Consider the following 27,206-nt stretch of genomic DNA (forward strand, 5'->3'; position numbering starts at 1 on the left):
TTGGTGTGGACGCTACGTGCATACCAAAAAGATGCGATGTGTAGGAGCCAAAAGCCCGACATCTGAAAGGCTACTGGCAGCGCAACAGCTGACATGAATGTTTCAGATTAACAACAAAGTGAGGAGGCTCCATATAAGCGCGAGATAAGAGCCTCATCTGCGACAGAACAATAGCCTAACCCATGGTCTTTAGATTCTATGTAGCGTTTCCTGTCATATGCTCCCTTGTGCCCTCAACTATAGCCTGAAAATCCTCCTCGTATTACGTGGCAAGGCCCTGGTGCCACCAGAGCGTAGGATCGGCTTCACAACATAAATCTGATGCTCTTGATTAGCTCAACCGGCTTGTCTATATTGATTCTATAACTTGTTCATCGGTGGCGTGGTAGGATGTCGTTGCCCCGCCTCTTAGTTTGACTATAAGTGCCGTTCCCTCTATATATATCCATGCTGGATGCAAGGGGCCTTGGTTTGGGGGCCTCTGAGGCTTAGCCGAGTTGGCTGTTGGATCGCATTCCCTGCTCCCAAGGCTTCCTTCTCAGCCGCCCACGTAGCGCTAGAGAGCACCATGCTGGGGTAGCACAAATTGCCTAAAGATACATGAGAAACATACTTGAGGCCCAGAAGCCGCCGATGTCTAGCGGTCTTCTTTTTTTGGCAAGCAAATTTCTCTTTTTCTCTCTCTTTTGCTTCATTTGACCTGCCTTGATAACCTCATCAAAATGGCTAAACCCAAATACTCTACTTATTCTTCCAACCTACAAAAGGCCGAAGTGGCAGTCACGGAGAAAGAAGATGAAAAGCATCACACCGGCGCTTACACATCTATCATTCTTGCAGCAGCGATACCTAGCCTACTCGTATTGTCTGTCACTGGAGTTCTTCTCGGCTTGACCTTGAAACACCGCGTAATTATCAACAAAGGCTTACCGGAACTACAAGCTTCTCCCTCTGGCAACAATACTGCGCCGTCGAGCGACTTCGATAGTCTGGTGCAAACAGGAGGTTCGAACGCATACTATATCGACTTCAATCCGTCATCTCTCACCACCATTGCTTCTGTGACTGGAAAGTTCATTCCATATCTTTCGAGCGCTGTCACTGGAATAGCCGCCTTTTTCGCTGCGAACACCATACATAAGATAACACAAAACGAACAAGATGCTAAACTGCTGACGCCAAAGCAAATGTCCATTATGCTAGGACTGCTTCTCAGTGGTTGACAGGGCACTTGGGATTCTATATGCTATAGAGTGAAGAAGGGTAACAGATTTAACGGTCCTCTGTTGGCCGTTGTTATCACCCTTACTGTCACAACACTCTTGGGGTACGTATTATATCCACATTAAACACTTTGATATAATATCTGTGTACGCATTATTTACCATTCATCAGTTTTATAATTCCCGCTATCGATACGTGGTTCGGCATTGTCGTTGTCCCAAAAGAACAAACGCAAATACAAGTCATCAGTCCTCCCGCCCACTCATTTAGTCGCGGACTAAATGACTCAAGCAAATGCATAAAAGACGCCGATGATGGTAGGCCATGTAATATTGGAATCATGCAGATGCAAAGCATCCTTGAATCCAGTAGCGAGGGCTTCCAAATCGCAAACAACGTCTCCACCACCAACGTTGTGAACCAATTCTCAGCAAGCCCATCGCAGACGATCTTGTATCTCGCAGATGCAGCAGCAGTATCATCAGGCCTCGATTACAAAGCCAACACTTTCGCAGCGTCCGCTCAGTGCCAGTCGATAACATACGAGTGCGTACAAAACACCAACATTGAAGCTGGGAACTCGGATTACAACTGCACGAGCGCACTTGTGGGTGATTTCAACGAACCTGACAACAACCCAGACGATGCACAAATATTTTATAACCCGTCGGGCGCAAGATTATTCACCGACGCAAGCTTGACCAAGACCACCCGCTTCAGTTTCCAGAATACAGTATATTTTGCGGCTTGGGCTACAAGAGTACAAATTGATTCCAGTGCTTTGATGGCCGACAAAGGGATTACTGCTAGCTCTAATATTCCTAACGTATACAATTGGATCCTTAACTGCTCCGCGACATTTTACGAGGCTACGTATACTTGGGTCAACGGCTCTGTAACCAGCCTCAACACTACGCTTGTGAATAATACCATGGGCGGTATTCTCTCCGCTCCTTTGTCCGATCAGCATGCAAACGATCTGATGCAAGTTGCCACAAACTTGGCAAGTGTCAGCAACAGCTCTGCCGAGATTTCAACGATAACCGCAAACTATGTCGCCCATATTGCATTGTCGCTATCGATCGGCGCCATAAGTAGCCGGGCAAATCTCCTTGAGCAATCTCGCTCAACCTTGTTGCTCACACGGGTACCGACTATTCCCTTTTATCTTTTGATCATTTTTAAACTCGTCTACGTCTTGGGCGTTGTGCTATTTGCGATCGCTGCCATCATTTTGACGCATCCCAGCGAGTCAGCGGGCATTAAAGCGAGACTCACAATTGATGGACTCATGACGACGATATACAGAAAAGATAAGATTGAAAGCTCGCCTACAACGAGTTCAGACGACCAAGCGGATTTGCAAGAGCCAGGACAGATGGAAGAGGCAGAGGACGGTTCAGGGGTGGCTGGACAAAGAGATGTAAAGGTGTCCATAATAAGGGATAATGACGATTGGTCCTATGCTGCAGTGATACGAGATAAGAACGAAAAGGTAGTAAAGATTTTGTAAGAAGGATGAGAACATGAGCGAAATTCTCTACACAAATTGAGATGGAGAAAGAGGTCGAGAAAAAAGTCGAAGACTAGTTAGCAACTTGTACCAGATAAAAGCGCACATAGATACCAAACTAACGAATGAATGAGTATTGTATTTTATAAATAACAATGTAAAAAATAAATAAAGCAATTTAGATCTGAATTTTACAATTGCGTGAAGCTCTCAGTCACTTCAAAACAAGTAATCAGTCTAGCTAACGAATCTTAATCGATCAGTAGGGACGAATGTGTAACCGTTTGCCCAAGAGCGTATGTTAATAGCAAACGAGTCTCTATGGAACCGACTCTGTCAATCTGCTGCAGATCGATCGAGCTGGCACTAATCACGCTTGTGACATTGCAATGACATCCAGCAGTGGCTTCGGGGCATCCTGCGCAAATAGGAGGCTGGCACTCCCGTTGCTTCTCTCGATCAAATCCTTTCCGCGCTCAAACATGTCTTTTTCATATGCCTCCACTGCCGCGTCTAGATTTCCCACACCGTGCTCCACGATCTTTCTAGCCAGCACCAGAGAGTCGAACATCGAGCAGTTGACTCCCTCTCCCACGAATGGGGTAGACAGGTGAGCAGCATCTCCGATGAGGGCTACGCCTGGAACATGGTTCCAGCTTAGCGCACTGGATGGAAGGTGATACAGCGGCCAAGCCTTGAAAGCGCCTTGTGAGTTTGCAATAATGTCTTTGAGCTCAGAGCCCCAGGTTCCGTAGAAGTCAGCGTTGGTTATAAAGAAACTGCGAGCAGCATCTCCATCTGACTTGGAGAGGTCCACGACGCTTTTAGCAAAATCCTCCGGGACAACCAAACCGAGGTAGATACGATAAGATCCATCTCCCTGCTGTGCAACCGAAAGCTGTTTGCCTTCTCCCAAAGCGATGAGACTTGCGGCACCGAATTTTTCATTTACAGTGGGATGATACGGATTCGAGGTGGAGATTTTTCCTTCAATATAATGCTTGCCAGAATATTGTGGCTTCGCAGAAGTGAGCTGATTCATAGTTAGCTTTCAAATTATATAAACATCTAGCAGCTCTTCTCGCTTACCAAGTGTCTTGCTTTGCTCCACGCGCCATCTGCACCAACAACCAGCTTGAAGCCGCTGGCAGAAGTGCCGTTGACAAAGTTGATCGCTATATCCCCATTGCCAAGCTTTTCGACGCTTTTGACAGCATGATCCCATCGAATCTTGCTTGGAGGGATAGCCTCGACAAGAATCTTGCGCAACGTGGCACGGTCGATTTCCGGTTCGTCTTGATCTTCTCCAGAAACGAGATGGGTTGTGCCGTTCTTGTCCTGGATGATTGTCTTTGACGCTTCCCAGCGCGCATACTTTTTGAACTCGTCATGCAGACCGGCTTCTTTCAGGACCTGTTGACCAGTTGTTCCGTGGATATCGAGCGAACCACCTTGGCCTTCCATCAAGGAGGAGGCATCGCGCTCGTAAACAACATAATCTATTTTGTTGCACTCCAGCAGCCGAGCGAGAGCAAGGCCGCTGGGACCACCTCCAAGAATAGCAATTGTCGGGACTGACATGATAATAATGGTGTAGAAGATGCTGAGACTAGGCTGCAGAGTAAAGAATGGAATATATAGAGAATATTGAAGTGTGTAGAGAGTGTTTGCCATTTACAAACGGTTCAATAGTAGATATATACTTTTCCTTGTGAGCCGCAGCTCGAGCCTCGGAAATCTTGTTCCAGCTCCGGCCAATAAGACGATGCATCTTCGGATGCGTTCCACGTCGCAGATAGCCCCACGCTGGCACTCCGTATAGCCCGGGCTACAGCTCCAAAGATAATGCGGAGAATTATATGCCAAGATTGATGCTCTAAGAATAGGGGTCGGGGATCTGATGAATACCGTGTTCCCGGTAAGATATGCATGGAGGTTTATCGGGCCAAGCTATCCATAAACGGCATTTATACTGCTATCGATGCTGAGATTGATGAGTAGGGAAATGTCTACAATGCTAGAAACAAAAGTTTAATAGTTAATAATAAAGATGCCCAATATTTCTTTATATTTTAGCAAACGATTTAGCAAACGATGTTTCGCGGGCTGATTGATACTATAAAGCCTTTGGTAAATTGTTGGTCGCGGCTAACCTGAAATCTGCTTGTGGATGTAGTCTACCATCACCATCATCACCGTTGCCCAGAATCTAGCTGTTACTGATACCTAGTGGTTGTGGCATCAATACGCATAATCTACTATCTATCATTTTGCACAGGATGAATATCTAGCGGTGTAGTTTCATGCATTTTCAACAAAGGAGGTTGTTAGAAATCATCTCATTTGCAACAAGTCTATGCCACCCTAAACGCTGATTGGACGAGCCCGGACTTATGTAAGAGAGAAGCAAAATAAACTCCGGACGCAGCCAATGAAAGGTCTCGGAGCCGGAATTCGTTACTGACACATGGTTGGCTTAACTCTCCATTGTCTTGGAATCACCGGAGGAACACAGCTTCGTCCAAACTTCCTATGTCATCATGAGCGAGAATATGCCGGTTACCAAAAATGCAGGACTAGCACGATTTGCGGTACGTCGCATTTGACATGTGCCATAATGGCCGCGATCGTTCCTTGTAGCTGATGCCCATCCATCTACAGTGCACTCACTGTCGGCAGAAGAAGATCAAGTTGGTTTACCAAGCTGCATGTTCTGCCAAGATTGCTAATCAGAGAAGATGCTCAAGGGAGCTTCCTAAATGTGCAGCATGCCGCCCTTGGCCCGGCGAATGCGTCTATCACAGGCAAAATCCAATCGCACAATCTGACAAGAAATGTTCCGTGTATGTCACTGCAACGGGTTCTCAGAGTTGACTTGAGTCCTAACTGCACTGCACGCGATAGAAATGAGCCAGCAAAGTTAGCAGCAAGCACACCCCTTCAATACTCCAAAGGTGTCGACCAGCGTCTATCTCGTGTTGAGAAAGCCTTGGAGACTCTCTCCGAAACAATCAATACCTCTCTCACCAAGAATGCGGATTCCGAAACCCCTTCAATCCCGACAAGATCAGATCATGAGGCTGCGTCAACCTACCAGCCACCAGCCGATAGCCCCGAGCTTACCTTGGATGACTCACATTCATTCGCCTATTTGAGTGAAGCATCTAGGCATTTAGAGTCGATCAAGAGTCAATCAGTACCTGAGCAGCTCCCCGAGCACCAAGCAGCCTCCATTGCACTGCAAGATCTTTCTAAATCCCTGACTACAATTACTCTTCAACCACCTTACAATGACACAGCATCTTTTGAGCTCATTAACGGTTATTCCATACCTTCAAAGCCCATCGGATACAGGTTAATAAGTTGCATGTCTGCCCTACTTTACCTCCAGTTATCAGATGACAAGGCTAACGATATCAGACTTTCTCCAAAACGTGCAGCTCGCCGAAGTCTTATTCATCACACCATCCGAAGAAACTCTCTTAAATGCCATATTCAATCCAGCTACCTTATCTCAACGCGCTTGGATCGTCTACATCAACTTCATCCTCCTCAGCCTCCTACAACACGACGCTTCGCAAGCAGATATCGTCGAAAACCTCAAGAAGAATACAAACCTGGCACTAAACGACTTTAGAATATTCCTAGAGCCCAGTGAGACAAATATCCAGGCACTCATGTTGCTAGGGTGCCACGGCGAACAATATGCTTCGCCCAATCTATCGTGGATGCTCGTAGGCCATGCCTGTCGCCAAGCTCAAGCAGTCGGATTGCATAACCTTAAAGGCGATAGCTATGAACGGCGACAACGTCGATTGACACTCTTTTGGTCGCTCTTTTCTGTGGATAAATCTTGTTCCTTAGCATTTGGCCGACCCATGTTGCTTCCAACCGCCATCTACGAAAATGTGCCTCTACCTGATTTCCAGTATCTCTTAAAGTACCATCCGCATCGAAAAGAGCCTATACAAACAGAGGATGGACCTATTACCTCAACATTTGGCGCCCATTACTTCATCCAGGGAATGCTATTAGCAAGAATGACTGGAGCTGTGCTGGATTTTCTAGCAAACCCCGCAAAACTGATTGTCTATCAAACTTTGATCGCCCAGCTGCAATCGTGGGACTTGGTTACCAACGAGGTTAGTATCCTTCCCACTATTTAAGGCAGAGGCTTCAATCCTAAATTGACAAACAGCTCCTATTGAAAGCCATCGATACAGAATCGGCCAACTCAACAGTCAATCAGCTTCAAGAAATGATGATTGGTATCCGTGTCATGAGATTCCAGTATCTTCACATCCTAATCCTGCTACTACGCAAAGACGAAAATAATAAAGAGCTCCGTATACAAGCTGCTCGAGATGCTATTGAACTACTCCCTGGTCTAGTATCTAACTCAACCCACGTGTATAATGGGCTAGTGTGGTGTGTGCTATCAAATCAATTCCAAGATTGCCGGGCCTGACAATTTCGTAGGCAGTTATTATACTACCCATACACGCCATTCTTTACAATTTTCGGCTACATCATAAAGCATCCCTCATCACCCACCGTGCACCAAGACCTTGAACTGCTAAATCGGACCGCCACTTATTTCAACAGTATGAAACGGCTCGGATCCCTTCCCGAAGCCTCCTCTAAATTGGAAAGAACGGCTCTCGTGTTCTACAAGTTAGCTTGCTTCATCACATCAAAGGAGTATGCGAATTCAAATGTTCAAGGTACTGAGTCAACTATAGCAACCGCAAGTTCAGAGGACACTCCTGTCCAAGAGATGGATATCCTGTCAAGGGGGATTGACTTTGAGTCGTATACTGACGCCTTCATGGCCTATATCAATGATCAGGATAGTGTTGCACAGCCGGGGTTTGACAATATTGATATTGAAAACATATTGGGGTGTTTGGAGTCTGATGACGCTCCACATCGTACACGTAAACGATCATTTGAAAGCACACTGGATTGGTTCTCTTGGGACTCTCAATACTATCAAGACTAGTACAACATGACATCCGAGACACTGCATATCATTAACGATCCATTAATACTCCTGAAGCAGATTATTTTCTTATTATGCTCATGTAGACATAAAATATAGAAGAACGTTATAACCGGTGTATATAACGTATGACCCACGCTGAGATCTAAGAGATTCTAGTCCACGTTCCGCCTCTAGCAATACCTCTAATAATTCCAAGTTACCATAACGCCTTTCTAACCTCCCTCTAAAAACGACAAGAATGAAGTAAAGACATGCATAACAGGACTGGGTGCGTGACGACATCTCAGTGTAGTCCGCTCTCCCCTGTCTCAGCCATATGCTTTTGGCAGTCCAGCATCATCTTGAGCTGTTCGCTCACTTCGTCAAGGCGGCCAATAACTTTGTGGTTACCGTCAACAAAGCCCAAAATAGAATAGGGAACACTAGTGTCTTGACAGAATTCCTTGACGAGAGTCTGTACTCTTCGGAGATTGTGCCTTGGAACTCGTGGGAACAAATGATGGACAGCTTGAAACTGCAGGCCGCCATGAATAAAGTCAAGCCAGGCAGGGCAGTCCACATCCATGGTGGTTCGTAGCTGGCGTTGGGCAAATGACTCGGACTCGCCTAGGTCTGATGTCGACATACCCCAGTGCGACAGAGTAATCTGGACATGCAAAGGCATGGTGACGATGTGCGATACTAGAACAAAGGCCACCCGAATAGTCCAAGTCGGGAGTGAGCGCCAAACAAGGCAGTACCCAAACAAGAACCAGTAGCAGCTACAGAATGCGATTTCGGTCGGCCGAATCCACCATGCCTTGGTAGATCCCAGCGAAGATGATTTGCCGGATAGCAGGTGTAGCCACGAGAGAAGGTAGAGGTTGAAGCGGGCGAGGGCCATGATGGGATAGTATATATACTTTTGGTATTGAACAATGAAATCAGCAGCAGCATCCCAGACGAAGACAAAATTGTTGTAGTAGGTGGAACGAAGTGATCGAAAGAAGGAAGGGCAGGTGGCGAAAAGAGGAACATTCTGAATGTCGGGATCATGCTCCTGAGTTACAAGATTAGTCTATCATTCATCTGTGATCATTCATCTGTGAAGCGGAAGGGAAGAGCCATCAACGACTTACTGGTTGATTGGTGATGAGATGATGGACATTGTGACTGCTCTTCCACCACCCAATGGACAGGCCACAGCAAAAGTCAGCGACGAACATGCCGATGAGCGTGTCGACGGCAAATGTCTGAGTAATGGCTAGATGGCCAGCATCATGAGCAGTGAACATGATTTGATGCTAGAAGTCGGTGAAACATTATGTTAGCATATTCTCTTTGGCTGAAGACACACAGCAATGCTAACCCAGAAGAGCCCCAGCATAACAGCTGAAGTCATGTACCACTCAAAGTACAAAGCAGTGAGAAAGCCAATAAACAGACTCGTATATCGAATCATTTCTTTGCCATATTCGATATACCGGCAGCTGTAAAGCCCTTCATCGTGGATCTGCTGATGTAATGCTCGGTACCTGTCGACGATACCTTGCTGCACCGCGGGATCTACAGACGGGTAGTCGCGCACGCCCTTATCGACCCCTTGCTGCACGGCCCAATCCGTGTATTGGACAGGGCATTTGGTCGGCGGAGTAGCAGCACTAGTAGTAGATGAGGCAGATGAAGCTATGCGTTTGCGAAGACTAAGACCTTTTCCCAAACTTAGACGAGGGATGCCGGCATTTGGTGCGTCAACGCCGTCCAAGCTAGGGGTGCTGCATGGAGACAGAGACGCAGGTGTGTATGAGGAGCTTAGGCGGTCGCTAAGAAGATCGTCGGACGAATCATTGTCGGCATCGTCTGAAAGGCTTTCCGGTTCTGAGATCCAGATTGACGAGTCCGGAATCTCCGGCTCATTGTGGAGGCTGTATGGTCGAAAGATGCCGCCCCTGACTGGAGGAGTCTTATTTAGCCATGGACCCGTCGGTTTCCGACCAATCCGGTAGCCTTTCATCGTTCGCAGCGTGGCAGCTGAATGATAGCTAGAGCACAGGTAAAGAGATCATGTCAGCAACTTGTATACCAATCAGCAGCATGATGGACTAAGTGAGTGGGTGGTCCTTGGGGATCTTGATCAAACTTGGCAACCCCCGCGTGCCGTCCCGCGTACAGGATGCACCACTTGCTTGCTACGGTATAACGCTGTTTAAGCTTAAACAAGATGGAGCCGGTGGTTTCTGCTCTCAGTGCTATTTTTGGTTTACGCAGTGCATCAAGGGTGCAGCATCATAGCAAGCCGCTGTATTTGACATGCAGGCAGAGTGCACACATGGGAAGCGAAGAACAAAAAAAGAGGGTAATTGAGAAACAGAGGGGATATTTACGCTGTGATTTCATCGGTCGCGTCTCGGCCCACCATGTGCTGAATAACCAGAGAGCCGCCGGGATGCTTGTCGAGCCATCCGTTGAGTCGTAAGACGTAGTCTTGGAAGATGACAATCGTGTCGCCGTCGGCAATCATGCCTTCGACAACACGCTGAGAGAGGACCTCATCACGGTCCATGGTCGAGAAGCGTGATTTCCGAATCGAGGATATCGATCGTTATCTGGGTGTGTGAAGGATGTATATCGATCGTCGAGAGTATAGTTGGATTCGAACAGGCGCTTGTTTTCGTTGCGAAGAATAGCTTTCGTCAATGCCGGCAGAGTTGAAGAGCAGAGGAAATTGAGCGCTTTAATTCGAAATTGAAATGTTAGAAGCAAAACCCCAAGAGAGGAGGAGCGAGGGTATCTGAAATGTACAAAGTGCAGGCGCTGAGGAGGACCTACCCGCTGAGACCATGTCCTACCTCCTTTTCTTTCTTAACCTTGGGTCAGCTACAGTACCCGGATAGGAAATAAAGGACGACTCGATGAAAGAGATTGGACCACTGCCCACACAACAACGGTATACGGAAATCATGTTGGCCGTTTGGTACACTCCGCCGCGCGTCGGTTAGAACTATGGAGCATGGTGGTGCTTTGGCCACGAGGAAAGGAGAGAGAGGATCTCGGCTCGTCACGCCAACGGCGATATTCAGACGCTAGGTTTGATGTGCAAACGGAAGTGGACTATTGGCTTTTCGATAGGAGGCCAATCTAACTTGTATGTGTTACTTGACTGATACTCCAATCCATCCTTGCAATCGCAACCGTGTCTTTGTGGCTTGTCTCTGCCAGGTATCACATACACACACGGAAGCTGAGATGAAGCACGACAACGTCCCTCGCAGCAAACGTGTCTGCATCTGTGTAAGCGTCATGCAGGTACGTTTGGCAAACAAAGGGTCGTACATGAGTCGAGGCCCTCGCCATTTCAGATTTGTGTGGGGATCTAATACGCGCATCCTCCAGCTAGTACTTGATAACAGCAGCACGATAGGTTATTCTGGAAGTAAATCTATGCGCCACGCGCGGCGCCTGATCAACCACCCGCCAATAAAGTGACACTCTATTCAACTAGTGTCCATTGAAAAACAGACACTAGATCTTCGCTAGTGTTTGGCGAAAGTATTGTTTGCAGTTACTCCACGGCCATTGCGTATCAGAATTCTAGAAGCCCAGATACAGTAAGCGATTCGAATATCAGGAGGCCTCTCCAAAATACCCTGCTGTCCGTGCTCAATCCGTGAGTTCAACGTCGGAAAGATGCCTCGTCATTATAGAGGCTGAAGCAGTTTAGATAGGGGCACGGAGTACGAAATATCAATGCTCAGCTAGGATCGTTGAACAAGGGTTTACTCGAATGACAACGTCTTTTGGTCCCTGGGGTGGCTGAGATAGTACGACGCTTCGCCCCGGAGAAGGACCCCCTGCCTATACGGCGTATTCTCTTGCAGCCAATTGGTTAGGGTTCACGCAGCAAACAAATCACATACTAAATATTTTTTTGAGGGATTTAATCTCAAAGTTAGGAGCTTAGATCTCAATTCCAATAGAGCGCGTGTTAAGCACGGACGCTATTGAGATCAAACCCTGTCAACTCTGTCGGTTTAGCTGCTACTAGAAGGATACATGTAGAGAAGAGGCAAAGTGGCAAAACCCAGCTCCTCACTAAACACTCCAACATTGTTTAAAGGGAGCAGTTGATCACTTCTGACTCGCTTGGTAGGATCAGAGGCTCATGATTCAAACGGGTGCAGGCCGTGCATTCGAATCAATCCATTGCTTTTGTCCCATCAGTCTTCTGTTACAGAGCCCATGTGCTGTTGTATGAAAGAGGAGCCCAGGGTGGGGGACCAGGTCCCTGCATGCACGCTGATCCAAACGAGTGGGAGTGGCAGTGGGAGTGGTTACGTGGTTTCTGCTCAGGAGCCCGGCTAATAGGAGATCGTGAACCTGAGAACGACGCGTGCGCCTCTGACGTCCTGGAGCCGATTGTCCGAGATCTTCGCGGATCTAGAAATAGAAACTACCCACACCCACGCCTTGTTTCTTCCAGAAAACCATGACTGAGTCAGCACGTCCAAAGGCCTTCTGGCCGAGGCAGATGATACCGCCCACGCCCGAAAGCTTCAAAGAGCTGGCCAGAGATGGCGGGGAGCGACTGGCGGCTGTCTCGCTGGCTCAGATCCCGGCTATTCCGGCCGGCGCCAAAATTCATGACAATGGCTGCGGATCTGGAGCTGCGACGACCGTTATCATGGCCTCGCTGCCGCCAGAGGTAGCAGCCTCCATCAGCATCACGGGCACGGATATTTCGAGAGGCGCGGTGGACTCGTACCGCGCTCGGGCGGCGTCCTCGTCATGGCCGGCCGAGGGGCTCGTCATGGACGCCGACTCGCTCTCGTTCCCAGACGAAACCTTCACCCACAGCTTTGGCAATGCGATGATCTTTGTGGGCCCGCGAAATAACGGCATTGATGCAGTCAAGGAGATGCATCGCACGCTGAAACCGGGGGGCACGCTCCTCTTGAACTGCTTCGGCCACAACAATGTGCTCGAGCCTATCCGCAAGGCATCTCGAGAGACCCGCGCGGGTGGCATATTGCCGGAATGGGACTCATTCGAACAGTGGACAGATCCTAGTCTTATAGCCAGCATTGTGGAGGCTGGTGGCTTTGAAAAGGAGGCCATCAAGGTGATACCGTGCCACATGTTTGTGAACATCGGCAACTATGAGCGAGCCACGACGCTGGTCTGGAGTATGAGGGGAATGCCAAGCGGTGGATGGCGCGAAGAAGATGAAGAGAAATGGGATGAGGCCGTCGACATTGTGAGACGCGAGCTGCAACAGACGGAAGAATTCAGAATGCTCAATGATGGTACTGCAGAAGTCAAATATCCTGTTATTGTTGTGACAGCGACCAAATAGCGGCGCTTCTAAGAGCGAGAAAATCACGGCGTATCGATTGAGATGAAAGACATTCAGCAAAAGTGTGATGATATAATAACGGGATTGTAAAATATAAATTATGCAATGATTCAAGAGCCTCAGAAGACATCCCATTATATGAATCCTCGTCACAATTGGAGTCAGATATGTGTAATTAATTATTATGCATAAGATCAACTGTCAGTGATTACGACAAGCTTGGGTAAATGTGTCATTCAATGCAATTTATCAGGGTAAGACGCATCCCCTTAATCTTCAACTCTTATTATTCTTCATGTTGTCATAGCTTGCAGTGGCTGCTCTTGCTCCTGCGACTCCCTCTTCTCCTCCATCTGGAACGGAGGCTGCTTGCGCCATCTGCGCTCGTCGTAGAGCACCAAAAGAACCCAGATCGTTCCCAGAATACCAAGAATAACATAACTCCTCACATACGAGCTCGTGTGGATGATCACATTCTTCTGAGCCAGCTGAAACCCCAGGCCCGTGTTGATCATGCCGGTCACGATGGCGCTCCGTCCCAGCCAGCGATGCATATATGCAAACTTGCTCTTGCCACCCGTCCTCTTGAAATATCTGTGCTGCAGGATACCCAGAAGTGGCTGAAAGAGTATAATTGTGCAAACGACAACGAATCCAATGACGACGTGGGCGCGCACTGGATGGCTAAGATAGCCAACGCGTGAAGCAATCTTGATGCCAAGGCCAAAACCTCCAATCATCATGACGAATCCTATCAGCTGGATTGGAACGTGCATCGCCATGACTTTGTTTTGAAGATATGTGTTCTTCAGATACGGGATATGCAGGATAGGGAGGTGGAGAGAGATTGCACCGAGGGGATAGAGCACAATGAAGACGATGGACATGATGCAAGCGTGTGCATTTCGTTCTCGGTTCCATATTTTGAAGTTCTCGGGGCCTGGATCGTTTAAATGAAATTTTCTGCGCTCAACGTGGTTGTCAATTTCTTGTGCAAGAGCTAGACTTGATGCTGGGAATTGTCAGTTATGCGATTCAGCCTACAGCGGATACACCACTACTCTGCAGTCGCTCACCGAATGTCAAGAGAAGCGCCGGTAGCGTAACCCCGTAACGTCGCATCGTGATGATTGGTTTAAGAATATGGTATTATTATTTTTCGAAAGATAATTAGATGACTTGATGACAGTGTAATCATGATATGAAAGCAAGAAGGCGGCTTGGCGTTTAATAACATAATTCACCAGCTACACGTCAAGTAGATAACAGCCTGGTGAGCTTCTATAGCGGCGAGATGCAACCTACTTCCGGGGGGCATAACAGGCCGACAGACAGGAATAGCTGTATTCGGGAGGATTATTCGCCCGTAGCGGAAGGTTAGCGTGTGCAAATGACGCTTTTAAGAAGATGAAGCTCTCTGCTTCATTCACCAGAGTCACACGCCACACCTTAGTCAGATAGGTAGCTCTACTAAGCACCGTCTTCATTCGCCTTGTTTCTTGAATGTCATCTTGTTCTCATCAATGATCGATCTTGTCTTATTGAGACATCTAACATGTATGTCATCAGACTACATCGGGCTAGACTTTTTGCCGACGGTCGGGCGCAGAGGTTTGTGGTGTTTGGCCGATTTTTCAAGATTCCCAACCTGGTTTACGAAAGAATTAACCCATAACTCTGATACGTCAAGGTTCCAGGCGGAGATATTTCTACTCAAGTTAATCCATATTGACCCGTATTTGCGAAACATGATTTATAGAGTGTCAAGTTGACACAACTCGACAGAAATTATCGTGAGGCAGTATACGTGTATCATTCCGATAACGTGCTGACTGATGCTCTTGATGGGTGCACGTCATTTGTCCTGTCATTCTGTCTCTCGGCACAGCCGGCCGCATAAGCGAAATTGTATCGCAACAGCGTTGGCTAGCATCTGCGTCTATTAATAGAACACCAGGTGATATAGCTCGTTGTCTGAGTGTGTTTAAGAAATGTTTGAGTTGTAGATTGCTAGTGTTCATTGATATATCAGTACTAATTCTTAGGCAAGTCTTAATCGCGTTCTATTAAAGATGTTTGTATCTTGTTCGTATCAAATTATTTCCCATGCGTTGTTCAATCTTCCCATCGTTCCTATTATCCATCATCTCGTAAAGTCATGTACTCCGGTAATCCCAGATCGCTTTGTTGAGGAGCGCTATACCTTATGCTCTCAATCCAACCCCCCATTATTCACCAGTCAACTCGTTCACTAGCAATTCCCACCCGCTGTGGTCTGACGACAGTCGGAATCTCAGGTGAGACACCCAACCAGAGGACATCTGGGCGGCTAAAGTGTCCCGTAGAATCGACAAACATTTTGGTCCGAACCAGCTCGTCCATGTCCAGCTCAGCGTAAATAATACCTTCTTCATCCTCGGGGAGGGCCTCTGTAATAACTCGACCGTCCGGGCCATAAATAGTCGTGAAGCCACCTCCTGGGGTTGACATGATAGCTTGTCCACCTGTGTTCATGGCCTTGATGCCCTTTTCAGTAATCACTTGAGTACAGTGCAGCACAAATGTCCCAGACTCCATGGCATAAGTACGCGAGAGTGTTTGAGCCCCTTCAAGGTAAGATTCAGCAAAGTTGAGCACACAAAATCTCAAGAAAAAGCTGATACGTACCTTCTGCAGTCATAGAGTAAGCGCCTAAATCTCCAACAACATTGTTAGACAGCGGAGGCCAAGCCGCAACATGAATGTCTCCGTTCTGCGTGATGGCATTGTACTTGAGGAGGGGCTGTAAATGTTCCCAGCAATTCAGCGAGCCCACACGGGCAAACGGGAGCTCTTCCACGTTTTGTAAAGCGTGACTAGAGCCGTCACCAAAAATTGTACGTTCCATGTGAGTCCCCTTCATCTTGCGACGGTGGACTTTAATCTCTCCGTCGGGTCCGATTAGAGCTTGAGCGATGTAGAGCGAGCCATTGCAATTCTCTGAGAATCCCAACGAGACTGCGATATTGTGTTCACGGGCGCAATCCTGGATTCTTTGCATTTCCGGAGAGTACAGGCGAAGAGAGTTTTTGATGTACTGCACATTTAGATCAAAATCGATATTTCGACACCTAAGTTACAACATCAAACAGAATTAGGTTTACTGAAAGATTGAGTATATTAGATGTTCTTTCCGGATTGACTTACCAAATCCAGCATGGATAGCCCGGGATCCAGACTTCGGGAAACCCAACAAGATCGGCTTTGTTCGAGGCCGCTTGTTCTATGAGCTTACAAGTCTTATCCACAGCTCCTTGAAGATCGAACCAGACGGGCTCAGCTTGGGTGGCGGCGACTCGGACAGTGGGGTAAGGCATAATTGCGGATGATTTGGCTGAAGAACAAAGAGTGTGTTATAGAAGAGTAGCTCTCATCTTCGGCTTTGTTAAGGGCAGAGGAAGGTGGCTATATATGCGACGAAACAAGTGTTGATTCAAACTTGGACTTCCAATTGTGCGACTGCGTGTTCAGATATTAAGATGCTTGAATTTGTAATTTAATCTTGCGAACGGAGCTGCAATCTTGTGAACAGAGCCCATATCTTGCCATAAATGAGCCAAACCCCTCACTTCATTTCTTATCGCAGCGCTTGGTGCAGCGTCTGAGTATGACGAGGTGTCTCGGAACTTCGCCAATGGTGGCGCATGTACCTCACAAACATTCATGAAGCCCTGCAGATGGCGATGCGCCACTATGCAAGGTGTTTGCAGCCTGCCAAGCTTTGTACGGAGAGGGCATTCCCATCGTTGCTGCGCGGTGAGCTGGGCGCATTCCAGGCGTATGTGAGTTGTTCACGATGCACTGCCGGCTTTCATTTCCACACTTCGTCTCACATGTGTCTATTCATGCCGAGTTTGGAGTTATATGGTCGGGTTTCAATGTACAGGCACAGAGTCGATAAGTGGAGCAAAGCTTCAGCATAGAAGCGAGATTCTTGACCCTGGTTTAAGAAACTACATCGCCTCTCTATGGTCAATAATATCCCTGATACAGAAAAAAAAACACTAACAGACAAAACTAGTAGATAATCTACCGGTTTAAGTTACGACCAATTGACTGAAAGAAACATAAAGCTTGTTGTGCTTGAGTCTGACCCTCAAAGTGTATAATACCTCGAGAGTCTGGGAGATGGGTAGCTAAAATAACGAGTTGTGCTAGAAGAGTGATCTATAAAGACATGATCAAAGTGAAGAGCAGTTCAAATCAACCCCTTTCGTTAGAAAATGGGGCCACACGCTGATATCTGTGCAAATACAAGAAAGTTCGTATCTTGATACCACAGGCAAACATTCTTCCGGCTAGGTAAATCTGAAAGTTGCACTGATGGGCACATACAGGTCAAAAACGGCGAGCCGCATGCTTGCTTCTACAGCAGCTCCGAGGGGGCAAACGTGCAGTGCCACCGTGAGACATGACATTATTCTGTGTAGATGGTCAATGGCATGATACGGCTTCAATCTACTGCCCAGAACTAGCTAGATAATATGATTTGAAAACGTGGAATAGCTGAGCGCCATTGCACCCAAATTTTATAAGCAGGAACTGGAGAATGAGAGTATCGGCAAATGCACTGACGACGTGCAAGTGTAACGCTGAGATCGTGAACAGGCCATGAAAGGTGCAAGTGTCCTGTTCTGTACATATGCCGAGAAGAACATGATGAACCAACTGGTCGAGATATGCTGCTATTTAACTCACCTCAGTAGCTACCAAGCTATATCAGTTGGCACACGAATTTCCTCATTGTAATCATGACTACCTACAATTCCGAGGCAAGACGTGCAGATGGTGTTTGCTAGCAATGCTTCCGTGCTGCGAGAAATGGCTGGTGACATCGTACATCAAGACATGCCAAGTTCTGGCGATGCTCTCACGTTCAACGCAAGGCACACGAGTTCTGCAGCGGCTCGTCGGGCGTCCGAGACACTTGCTGCCGCCATCAACGCTCAACGCAGAACCCCCACACTGACTGGTCCATATCTGGCCCATATCTGGCCCATATCAAGAGACAGACTCGATGCTGGTGTCACAGTTGCCGTGCCATGGCCGTGTGGAGCAGTCGACGCAACGATGAGGAGAAATGGCAGCCCAACGCGTCCACACGGATGCAGCTTTCATGTGCCTACATGCATGCAGGCGCCGTGACGCCAACAAGAGATTTGCTTGCTTGCTTGCTTGCTTGCTCCTAGCATCAAGACTTTGCATGTGCATTTCGCCTTTGCCGTAAATTGCGTGCTCCGCCGACTCGCATGAGGTGGTGCATCTACGCGACATGCAGGCAGCCTGTGATGCGTCGATTTGATTCGGTGCGCGTTCTTTCACCGCCAGAAGATTCATTGCCGATTCTGCCCAATCTTTTCTTTCCTCTTTTTCTTTTTTTTTTTCCTTCTTTTTTTCGAGGGGGCTGTTTTCCCCACCACCAGTCCACATTTGGTGGGATTGCTAGGATGGAGAGTTTTTGATTGTGTTACACGTGCCCTGTGACCCTTGATATTCCTCTCTCGTGCTCTTCTCTCTTCAATTTAGAGTTTCTTTTTGCGTGAAAAATCTTGATTTTCTGCGGGGGCCAGCCATGTCTAGGTAGCCAAGCGAGGGGTTCGTAAACTCTTCGGCATGTCACCGGGTAAAGACTTGAAAGACGAGCACGGAAACAAGGCGTTTGCGCATACGTGCATGCATTCATTGCCGTCTGACCACAAAAAGAAGAAAGACAACGGGAGCAAAACGATGGGATGGAATCAGCGCCGTTGGCCGTCACTTGCCGGCGGCATTGCCCCGAATCGGGCGTCTGGTCCAGCGGTGAAGGGTCCAGCTGCATGCGGGCTGCCTGGCGAGCCACTGAGAATGGCCTCTGAGTCGGTTATAATGCGTGCATGATATCTGCCTTAGCTTCGTCCAGCGCATCGACGGGTTGTGATGGTGATGCGACCAGGGGGCCCTGGCCTGGTTCCTGAAGGGGGGCTGGCTGCTGAGTGGGTGGTGGTTTTGGTTTTGTTTGCAGCAGGCGTTTATTTGTTTTGGCAGCATGTGGCCATACCTGACGACGCGACTCTTTTGCTCAGCAAGATGTCGTCCTTGTACAAGTATGAAAAGAGGCAGTCACATTGCATGGATGCGTTTCATTTCACTTTGTATTGTTCTTTTTCCCGCTTGGCTCTATGACAAGTCGAGATGGCGGCGTGCAGATGCATTTACTACCAGGAGTATCTCTCCCAAGGCGATGAACCGTCAGCCTCAAATCTTGTCTCAGATGTGGCGCAACAACGTGGAGATTGGGAGAGCGCAGATCATGCTACTGCTCGTAATTCACACTTCTGGCCATGTGCCGTGTTGATTTTTGTTGTCTGTCTGAGCTTCAATTGACTCCGGGCTAATGAGCCATTTTCACAACCATCCAGGAGAGAGGGAGGTGTAGTACCACAGCATGCAACCCCATAAGGCAACATGAGCTCTTGTGGTGTGCACAGGCAGTATATATATATTTTTTTTTTTTGCTTCATTTGCCGCAATCAATATGATTCATGAGTTGATGCTCAATCAATGTAGTTTTGACCTGAAATGATAGCCATGGCTGCTGTATCGTTTTCCGGAGGTAGCTCTGTTTTATACATCATGCTCCAGGCGTTGCCCAGGCACTCCTTGCGCTACACGCAGCCACTTGTGGGAGCTTCCCCGCATAAAGCTCCTGCGTTGGCGCCAAGCAAAAACCTGCCCCGGGATCCGCGCCCACTAGCTCCAAGCCAATTCTCTGCCCTCGACTCTGATGCCGCCACAGCAGGTCTGTCTCTTGCAACAGCTCGCATCGCCAGATTTCGAGGGCGACGAGAATCTGGAAACCAGCTGCGATCTTTATTGACATCCACAGACTTGATTCCACCGCCATAATCGCCGAATCACAACAGCCGCACAATCCCTCCCTCTGAACGATAGACCCGCAAGCGAGCGAGAAAAGTCCGAGCTCCTAGCCATTCGATGCGAGCACGATGCACACAAGACGTCGACAATAACCATTGCCACCAATCATCTCACGTCCCATCAATCGCCTCTCTCTTCTCTCCTGGCGCCTTTCATACATACGGACTCAGAGCAGTCACCATCGCTGCTCACCAGCGACAAAAGCGCAAACAGAACAGAGGACACGCGAGTGCCATACGCACGCAAAGAGGTACCTGAGACTGGCACCACAACCACGCTTTTGCTAGCAGCAGTGGCCCCCCACAGGCTCCTCCAAGGGGTCCCTCACACGTTTCGCGCATCTCGTCACGCTCGCGCCCAACTCCAGTGAAGCTCGAACAGGGGAGCAACCCGCCATCCCTGCTTGCACGGCTGACTGGCCCATTCGGTTGCTGCCGTGTCATCTGGCTTTTCTCCCTCCAGCCTCGGGCCTCTTTCTTCCATGACAACTTCTTTTTTTCCCTTGTGCCAGTAAAAGTGGACTTGGCTCTGCCGCCGTCAACCGCCGTTTCTTTTTTTAAAGCTGAATTGCGGCTGCTCGGGCGAAACAAAGGGGGAGCTTGGCGCTGAGCTGAACGTTTCTAGCGCCTGGCGATCTCGTGCTGTCAGTGGCTGGCCCGCAACTTTTTTTTTCTTACCATTCCATCCATAACATTTCGCATTTCCATCGTGACGCAGGGAGCAGCTTTTTTTTTTTTTCGCACTGCTTTAGCTCCGGCCTTGCGACAGGAAAAAACTTTCGGTTTGACGCCTGCCAACCACGGTGGCTGCCGGGTGCATGTCCACGGGCGACCTTCTGCAGCTCTTCGGCGGCACGACCAGACCCGCCTCCAGGCCCGACTCTGCACAATCATCGTCGCCTCTCTTGTGCTTCTCGCCTCGCATTTCCTTTGCACAGACAGGGCTTGGCTCGCACAGTCTCAGGTGACTGTGATTGATCGCCGCTGGATCGCTCCGCACGCCCGGGTCGCACTTTTCGAGCTAGCAGCCAAAACTTCGGCACTATGGATCCAAGACGGTCGCCAGCACTTTACCCCAACCATCACCACAACCACAGCGCTTCGGCATCGCGACCGCAGTTCCCTCCGTCGACGCACGCACCGGCGCCTCCCGCGGCCGCAGCCTCGCATCGTATCCCCAGCCCAGCCTATGCCGCGCATCAGCGACGCATCTCCGACGCGCCCTACCACCGCCCTTCGCACGCCGTCCGCGACTATCCTGCAGAGCCCAGCCATTCGCGCGCCCAGAGCGCTTCGTCGCTGCCCACCGCCCGCGAGCTCAGTCGCAACATCAACATGCCGCCGCCCTCGTCGCCTCCCCAGCAGCCGGGGCCACATTCGCAGCATCAACACCAGCATCAGCACCAGCACCAGCATCAGCATCAGCATCAGCAGCCACACGTCATGGGATACGCACCGCCTCCGCCCCGGCCTCCGCCAGTCGCTGTCGGGCCGCCAAGCGCTTTTCCCTCTGGCCGTGAGCTGCCCGCCTTGAGCTCCATCGCGCGGTCTGGCTCCGTGTCTAATGGCGGGAGCTCCATGTCGATTTCGTCCATGCTCGGCGGCCCTCCTCCGGCCTCGCGAGATGCCCAGCCTCCAGCTTCATCGGCGCAGCACTACTCTTCGCACTCGGCTCCCACGTCGGCCTCGACCTCTGGTCCTGGCTTCGCATCAGCTATCCAAGCCTCACCTCGAATGCACTCTGCATCCTCCGAATACCCCCCCTTCCGACGTCCTCAAACCCCCGAGCTTCAGCGACCATACGATCCTCGTGTCGATCCCCGAGTCGGTGCTGCGCCTTCTCCCCGAGGCCAATACGCTACGCCCCCAGAAGTCCAACGATATGGCACACCACAGCAACAGCAGCAGCAGCAGCAGCAGCAGCAGCCGCTGCAGCCACAACAGCCATACCACTCGCGGCACCCATCAAGCTCGGTCGACCCTTCGAGAGAACAAGCGAGGATACCGACAGGGCCACCTCCTGGTCAAAATGCTGCGCAACCAAGACCGTACGGAGCCATGCCGCCACGGCAGATGGACATCGGGAGGGCGCCAGGGCCAGAAGATGCGTATGGCCGCCGGGAGGAAGGCATGCGGCCCGTACCAGGTATGGAATACGGCGATAGGACCGGCCTGAGACCTTATCCCTACGACGATCGCTACAGGGCCGAGCGCGAAAGGGCAGCTACGATTGGATTGGAGCAACAGCAACAGCGGGAGCGAGAAGGCAGGGAGCGCGCGTACTCCGGAGGCGATCCCAATCGACCACCTCCGCCGCCACATGATCAGGCGCATCGCGAACCCCCGGTACATCAATCTGCCCCCTACGGCCCACCCCCTGCCGAACTGCTCGACCGACGCGATCCTCGGGACCCTCGCTGGGGACGACCCGAACCCGAAGTCAACTACAGAGCCGCAACACTGGAGCATCAACGTGCTCACCCAGACTATCCTCCCGCCTCTGGACCATATGCACCTCATAATCCTTCAGCATACCCGACAGCGCCTCCCGAGAGATTCCCTCCAGCGCCACATCCAGCCTACCCCCCCAGCTCGTCTGGTGTTGCCGGCCCGCCTCAGCCACACGAGTCTCCAGACCGCGCGCGAATGGAGCTTCACCACTCCCAACAGCAGCAGCAACAACAGCCACCTAGACCGCGACCTCTCGATGAAGCGCCCCCGCCTCATTCGTCCGCGCCCTTTGGTGTTGCTGGCGGCCATGGCCACCATCAGTTCGATCCCTTACGAAACAGAAATGTTGACGACCCGTCGGGAGGATCTGGAATCCACCAACGCAATCTGCTCGCCATCCAAGAGATTAACCGTAAAGGGCGCGTCTCCCCGCTCCCACAAGCAGTTCAAGGCGCGCAGCCTCAGCAGCCGGGACCTGCTGCAGAGCCAGGCATTAAGAGTGAGTTTGGCCGCATGTTTGCGGGCATAGGCAGCGGTGTGGGCAGCATGGGCGGCATCTCAAGCCCTGTTACGTCTGCACCAATGGCCCAGTACATTAATGCTGCGCTGGCCAAGCGAGAAGACTCTGAAAATCCAGCACCAGACGCGGGCCCAGATGGCGCGACCAAGGGTAGGGGCAGACGGCGCAAGTTGAATACAGAAGAGAGTCGTGACGACGAAAGCTCGGGCAGATTGACGCCAGTGGGGCGTGGCGCGAAGCGCATTAGGGGACATGCGCATCACCACCACCAGTAAGTTTCCGTTTGGTTATCCCTGCTCAAGTTTTCCTTCCTCTTTATTGTCCTTGAACTCTTTGATCGCAAACGTTTGGCTAACCTTTTGATAGCCACCACCATCATCACCACCACGCGCCCGAAGGAGCGGCCTCTCCGACTGTTGGAATCACCACATTCAAGAACTTTAAAGGCGTCACTCCGACTACTTCACCGACGGAGAAGGCGCCGGCTGTAGCGCCCCATCATCACCACCATCACCACCATCATGCCGCGAGAACAACGCAGCCAGCCCAGGCTCCAAAGGCCGCTCAGAGTCCTCCAGCGCCACTCCCACCAAAACCGCGAACGATTGTGTCATCGAAAGCTGTGCTGGAGCAGGTGGCTCGCCAACCCCGCCACCACCTGGGCGATTTCATGTATGAGCCCGAACTGAAAGCCGGACGGCTGCTCCCGCATACCCCCACCCACCGGGGCTTCTCGTCGAACCCGAAACCGCTGCCGTACGATCTCATAAAGGGCAAAGAAAATTGCACTTTGACCGTCAAAGTCTCGCGCATCCACCTGTCTTCGATTGCTCGAGAGGAGATTACATCACGAGCGTTTTTATGGGGAACAGATGTCTATACTGACGACTCAGATGTGGTGGCAGCATGCATTCACGGAGGATGGATCAAGGGAGAATGGACCGAGGACGTCGACACGTCTCTGCTGGACTTGGATCAAGGTGCGAATGGAGAGACAAAGCGCCGAAAAACTAAGAACCAAGAAAGCGAGCCCACGAATGCCACATCCGAAGGGCTCATCTCCACGCCTCCCGTCGCTGGTCCAATGGCCGTCCCTACCGAGCGCGACCTACACGTTACTGTTTTGATATTACCTCGACTGGTCAAATACAGCGCCTCTACACGCTATGGTATCACAAGCCGAGAATTTGGCGGCGAATACGGATCTCGACACGCTGTTCATGATGGGCTAAGCTACATGGTCAAAAGCATCCGCTGGGTACAGAATGGAGCTCAGCCCCAAGCTCGACTGCGCGGAAAGGGCCGACGAGAGCGCATGAGAGAGCAGGCGGTCAATTATATAATGATCACAGGAATGACCAAAAGCCTGGATGCTAAGCCCAGCCTAGGCAGCGAGATCTCTGGCAACTGGGTGAATAGAAACCCCACAGACGATTCTCTGGACGCTAAGCGCCGACACAGCGAAGGCGACAAGGAGAACCAACCCGATGAGAAGATGATCGAAGCCCAGTCTGAGGGACACGACCAAGACAAGGACGTTGAGATGGGGGACATGGGAAATGAAGAAAAGGTGGCTGCTGTCGAAGAAAAGTAGCTTGCTCATCCCTGTTTCCCTTTTCATTCCGCTCAACCATTTACTGTTTTTTAATTACCTCTTTTCTTTTTTTTCTCTTTTTTTTCACGTTGATTTTACGACCATTTAACGAAGGCTTTTTGTTGCTCTGCATAGGAAAGGAAATCTTTCAAGGGAAGAAGGGAAAAAAGCTCACGGGGAGCTTTTGTGTATTTATGGACGGAAGGGCAAGACAAAAAATTAGCGGGATGGGCAAAAATTTGCTTGACGATTTCTGTGTTTTCAAAGAAGGGCTGTGGGAGTGTAAAAAAAAAAAGGTCATTTCTTTCATTTTCTTTTGCGACATGGAGGAATATTTCTTCTTCTCTCTACTCATCATGATATGTATACATGTGTATGTAGCTATAGTAATGGTACATGATTCATTGCATTTCAGGTCTATGTAGTTGATATAGTGTACAAATCCAAGTCGCGCTGGGCGACGTTGAATCTCTTTTTCCCTCATGATTATGATGCTTTAATGCTTTCTCTCTCTCTGGTTGTGTTGGTTCCTCGATTATATGTCGTGAGATGGTTGTTTTCGTTCAGCTGCAGGAATAGTCTGTAGCAATCAATCCATATAACTCGACTTTGTCATATCGTACACTCTTTCAAACCTTTCTTCCAATTGCCTTTTCCATCCTTTTTCTTCGATTCTTCGTTGTTATTTTTTTTTTTTTTTAGAAATCAGTCACCCTGCCATTATAGCTCCAGTCGCCATCCCCACCCCACCGCAAAGGCTCATTCTTCGGGCCCCCAATCTCGCCCGTCTTGGGATTCTTGTCGCCCTCGAATTCTGGCGGCGCGCCGCGGAACAGGCCCTGGTTCAGCGAGCTTTCGCCGTCGCTGCTGTTCTTTGTAGTGGTAGCGGCGACGTTTGTTGCGTGGCGGGGAGATTCCGTCGACGGAGGAGTTTGCGTTTGAGTCTGAGATTGGATGTCTTGGAAGGCGGAGGAGACTGCGGCGGCGCGTTGGAGGCGCTCGAATTCGGCTTGTTGGGCGGCGGGGAGTTTGGGCGGCGCGGGGCGGGAGGTGAAGGTTGATGAGAGGCGGTGGGAGAAAGAGAGGCGAAGGTTGTTGATCTTGAGGGGGCGGAGAGGAGGCATTTTTGTTTTGTTTTAGTGGTGTTGTTTCAGTTGTTGTGGAAGAGTTGGGAGGTTTGAAAAGATGAAGCTGGAGATGAGGAAATGGCTGTGGCGGCGATGATGACGGAATAAGGCGGGTGGATAGCCGAGGTTTAGGCTGGTGGGCTGTATGTAGTGTGCTGAGCTGGTGCTTGGGTGAGTTTCTGGAGATGTTCAAACAGCTGGAGGGACCTATTATAATGCCGGTGTTATTTCCTTGAGGCTGTTTTTGGAGAGTGTCTGTAGTATTTGCACTCGGCTTTAGAAGAATGAAAAGCGGTCTGCAGTTTGGCGCTTTTCCGCATTGTACGCAACACCTCATATATTGCCTCGGCCACCGTCAGTCTAGCTACCTATGCTTCTGTAAGAAAGTCTCCGTTGAAGATGCCAAACTCTTCTACAGCTACTCAGCTTCGAGTAGGATATACAGCTTTGAGATATTCAGAATCAGAATGCGTGGGATTTATTTCCATTTACTTCGGCTCAGAAAGATGATTGAAGTAAGAAATTGGGGAATTAACTGAGCTCATCGCCATAATCTCAGGGTAACCAATAAATCGTTAACTTGCAGCGTACATGTATACATTCTTTCTCCGCCATTCGGTTGATCTCAACGTAGGAGACAGCTACTTTTATATCACCAACAACCTCAGTGCTGTACATGCAAGGCCTGCGTATTCTATTCACCATCTTCAAACAGGTACTGACACCAAACATTACCTCTTTGAGTCAACCCAACGGCGTCATACAGTCCCCGAATCGCAGGATGGAAGCCCAGCACCGCTTCGAAAACGTCTGACAAGCCAACTGCTTTCACAAACACCAATAAGCTTGTAATGGTGAAGTCCGCATAACCAGGGCTATCACCATCGATAAATGGCCCGGGAACTGCATCAAGCCAATCGCCCAGCTCTCTGAGTCGAGGCTCTGCGATCGCCAGGCCTTCTTGTATAGGATGCTCCTCAACCCACTGCTCTACCGATTTGCCCCATCGCAGTTTTCGCTTTTCGCAAAACGCTACTGTGCTGCGCTCTGATAATATTCGAGGCACGTGTCCAACGGCGAGTTGAAGAATCGGCGCAAAAGCTGGTCCGAAACGAGTCCTGTATTCGACACTTCGCGGCGTATCAAACCGGAGAGATGGTTCAGGTTTCAGCTCTTCCAAGGCTTGGATTATTTTCGAAATGTTCATTTCGTAGCGCACAGAGCCAGTTGATGTCTGGAGCTTGAGCACCGGTATTTCGTATGGCTCTATAGGGTCATCTTTCGGTTCCAGACTCGTCGGCGCAAATGTTGAGATGATGTCGGGATACTCGACTCCTTTGAGTGAATAGGGAATTCCCTTATAATGGAGCGAGAATAAAACCCGGAGTACATGATGCGACCAAATCTTGCCCTCTTTGCCAAGATTATCAAAAACCAGAACGTCGCTTTCGGAGGCCATATTGTGAGAGTGGTGGGCTTGAGGTCTA

General features: G+C 49.7%; 10 protein-coding genes across 10 annotated transcripts; 4 read left to right on the plus strand and 6 right to left on the minus strand.

Moving 5' to 3' along the window:
* Positions 1–1,564: 1,564 nt before the first annotated feature.
* Positions 1,565–2,737, plus strand: TGAM01_v204499 (hypothetical protein; the record flags this gene model as incomplete). Its single annotated transcript, XM_018807739.1, has 1 exon — positions 1,565–2,737. The coding sequence occupies one exon, from the start codon at positions 1,565–1,567 to the stop codon at positions 2,735–2,737; it is 1,173 nt and encodes a 390-aa protein (XP_018659077.1).
* A 370-nt stretch (positions 2,738–3,107) lies between these two features.
* Positions 3,108–4,318, minus strand: TGAM01_v204500 (hypothetical protein; the record flags this gene model as incomplete). Its single annotated transcript, XM_018807740.1, has 2 exons — positions 3,108–3,770; positions 3,827–4,318. 2 exons carry the CDS (start codon positions 4,316–4,318, stop codon positions 3,108–3,110), a joined length of 1,155 nt encoding a protein of 384 aa, XP_018659078.1.
* A 959-nt stretch (positions 4,319–5,277) lies between these two features.
* On the plus strand, positions 5,278–7,739 carry TGAM01_v204501 (hypothetical protein; the record flags this gene model as incomplete). The annotated part of the gene is made up of 6 exons (XM_018807741.1): positions 5,278–5,328; positions 5,417–5,580; positions 5,642–6,091; positions 6,144–6,879; positions 6,936–7,165; positions 7,217–7,739. The coding sequence occupies 6 exons, from the start codon at positions 5,278–5,280 to the stop codon at positions 7,737–7,739; spliced, it is 2,154 nt and encodes a 717-aa protein (XP_018659079.1).
* A 286-nt stretch (positions 7,740–8,025) lies between these two features.
* On the minus strand, positions 8,026–10,284 carry TGAM01_v204502 (fatty acid desaturase; the record flags this gene model as incomplete). Its single annotated transcript, XM_024549438.1, has 4 exons — positions 8,026–8,799; positions 8,861–9,025; positions 9,079–9,763; positions 10,106–10,284. The coding sequence occupies 4 exons, from the start codon at positions 10,282–10,284 to the stop codon at positions 8,026–8,028; spliced, it is 1,803 nt and encodes a 600-aa protein (XP_024405778.1).
* Positions 10,285–12,207: 1,923 nt separating this feature from the next.
* On the plus strand, positions 12,208–13,074 carry TGAM01_v204503 (hypothetical protein; the record flags this gene model as incomplete). The annotated part of the gene is made up of 1 exon (XM_018807743.1): positions 12,208–13,074. The coding sequence occupies one exon, from the start codon at positions 12,208–12,210 to the stop codon at positions 13,072–13,074; it is 867 nt and encodes a 288-aa protein (XP_018659081.1).
* Positions 13,075–13,367: 293 nt separating this feature from the next.
* TGAM01_v204504 (integral membrane protein) lies at positions 13,368–14,196 on the minus strand (the record flags this gene model as incomplete). The annotated part of the gene is made up of 2 exons (XM_018807744.1): positions 13,368–14,086; positions 14,151–14,196. 2 exons carry the CDS (start codon positions 14,194–14,196, stop codon positions 13,368–13,370), a joined length of 765 nt encoding a protein of 254 aa, XP_018659082.1.
* A 1,110-nt stretch (positions 14,197–15,306) lies between these two features.
* On the minus strand, positions 15,307–16,430 carry TGAM01_v204505 (hypothetical protein; the record flags this gene model as incomplete). Its single annotated transcript, XM_024549439.1, has 3 exons — positions 15,307–15,680; positions 15,742–16,184; positions 16,261–16,430. The coding sequence occupies 3 exons, from the start codon at positions 16,428–16,430 to the stop codon at positions 15,307–15,309; spliced, it is 987 nt and encodes a 328-aa protein (XP_024405779.1).
* Positions 16,431–21,071: 4,641 nt separating this feature from the next.
* On the plus strand, positions 21,072–24,592 carry TGAM01_v204506 (hypothetical protein; the record flags this gene model as incomplete). Its single annotated transcript, XM_018807746.1, has 2 exons — positions 21,072–23,269; positions 23,365–24,592. The coding sequence occupies 2 exons, from the start codon at positions 21,072–21,074 to the stop codon at positions 24,590–24,592; spliced, it is 3,426 nt and encodes a 1,141-aa protein (XP_018659084.1).
* Positions 24,593–25,290: 698 nt separating this feature from the next.
* TGAM01_v204507 (FMP21) lies at positions 25,291–25,716 on the minus strand (the record flags this gene model as incomplete). The annotated part of the gene is made up of 1 exon (XM_018807747.2): positions 25,291–25,716. One exon carries the CDS (start codon positions 25,714–25,716, stop codon positions 25,291–25,293), a length of 426 nt encoding a protein of 141 aa, XP_018659085.1.
* Positions 25,717–26,413: 697 nt separating this feature from the next.
* Positions 26,414–27,178, minus strand: TGAM01_v204508 (hypothetical protein; the record flags this gene model as incomplete). Its single annotated transcript, XM_018807748.1, has 1 exon — positions 26,414–27,178. One exon carries the CDS (start codon positions 27,176–27,178, stop codon positions 26,414–26,416), a length of 765 nt encoding a protein of 254 aa, XP_018659086.1.
* Positions 27,179–27,206: the final 28 nt, after the last annotated feature.

This window comes from Trichoderma gamsii (assembly GCF_001481775.2).
Source record: "Trichoderma gamsii strain T6085 chromosome Unknown Scaffold_13.2, whole genome shotgun sequence".
Lineage (NCBI taxonomy): Eukaryota > Fungi > Ascomycota > Sordariomycetes > Hypocreales > Hypocreaceae > Trichoderma > Trichoderma gamsii.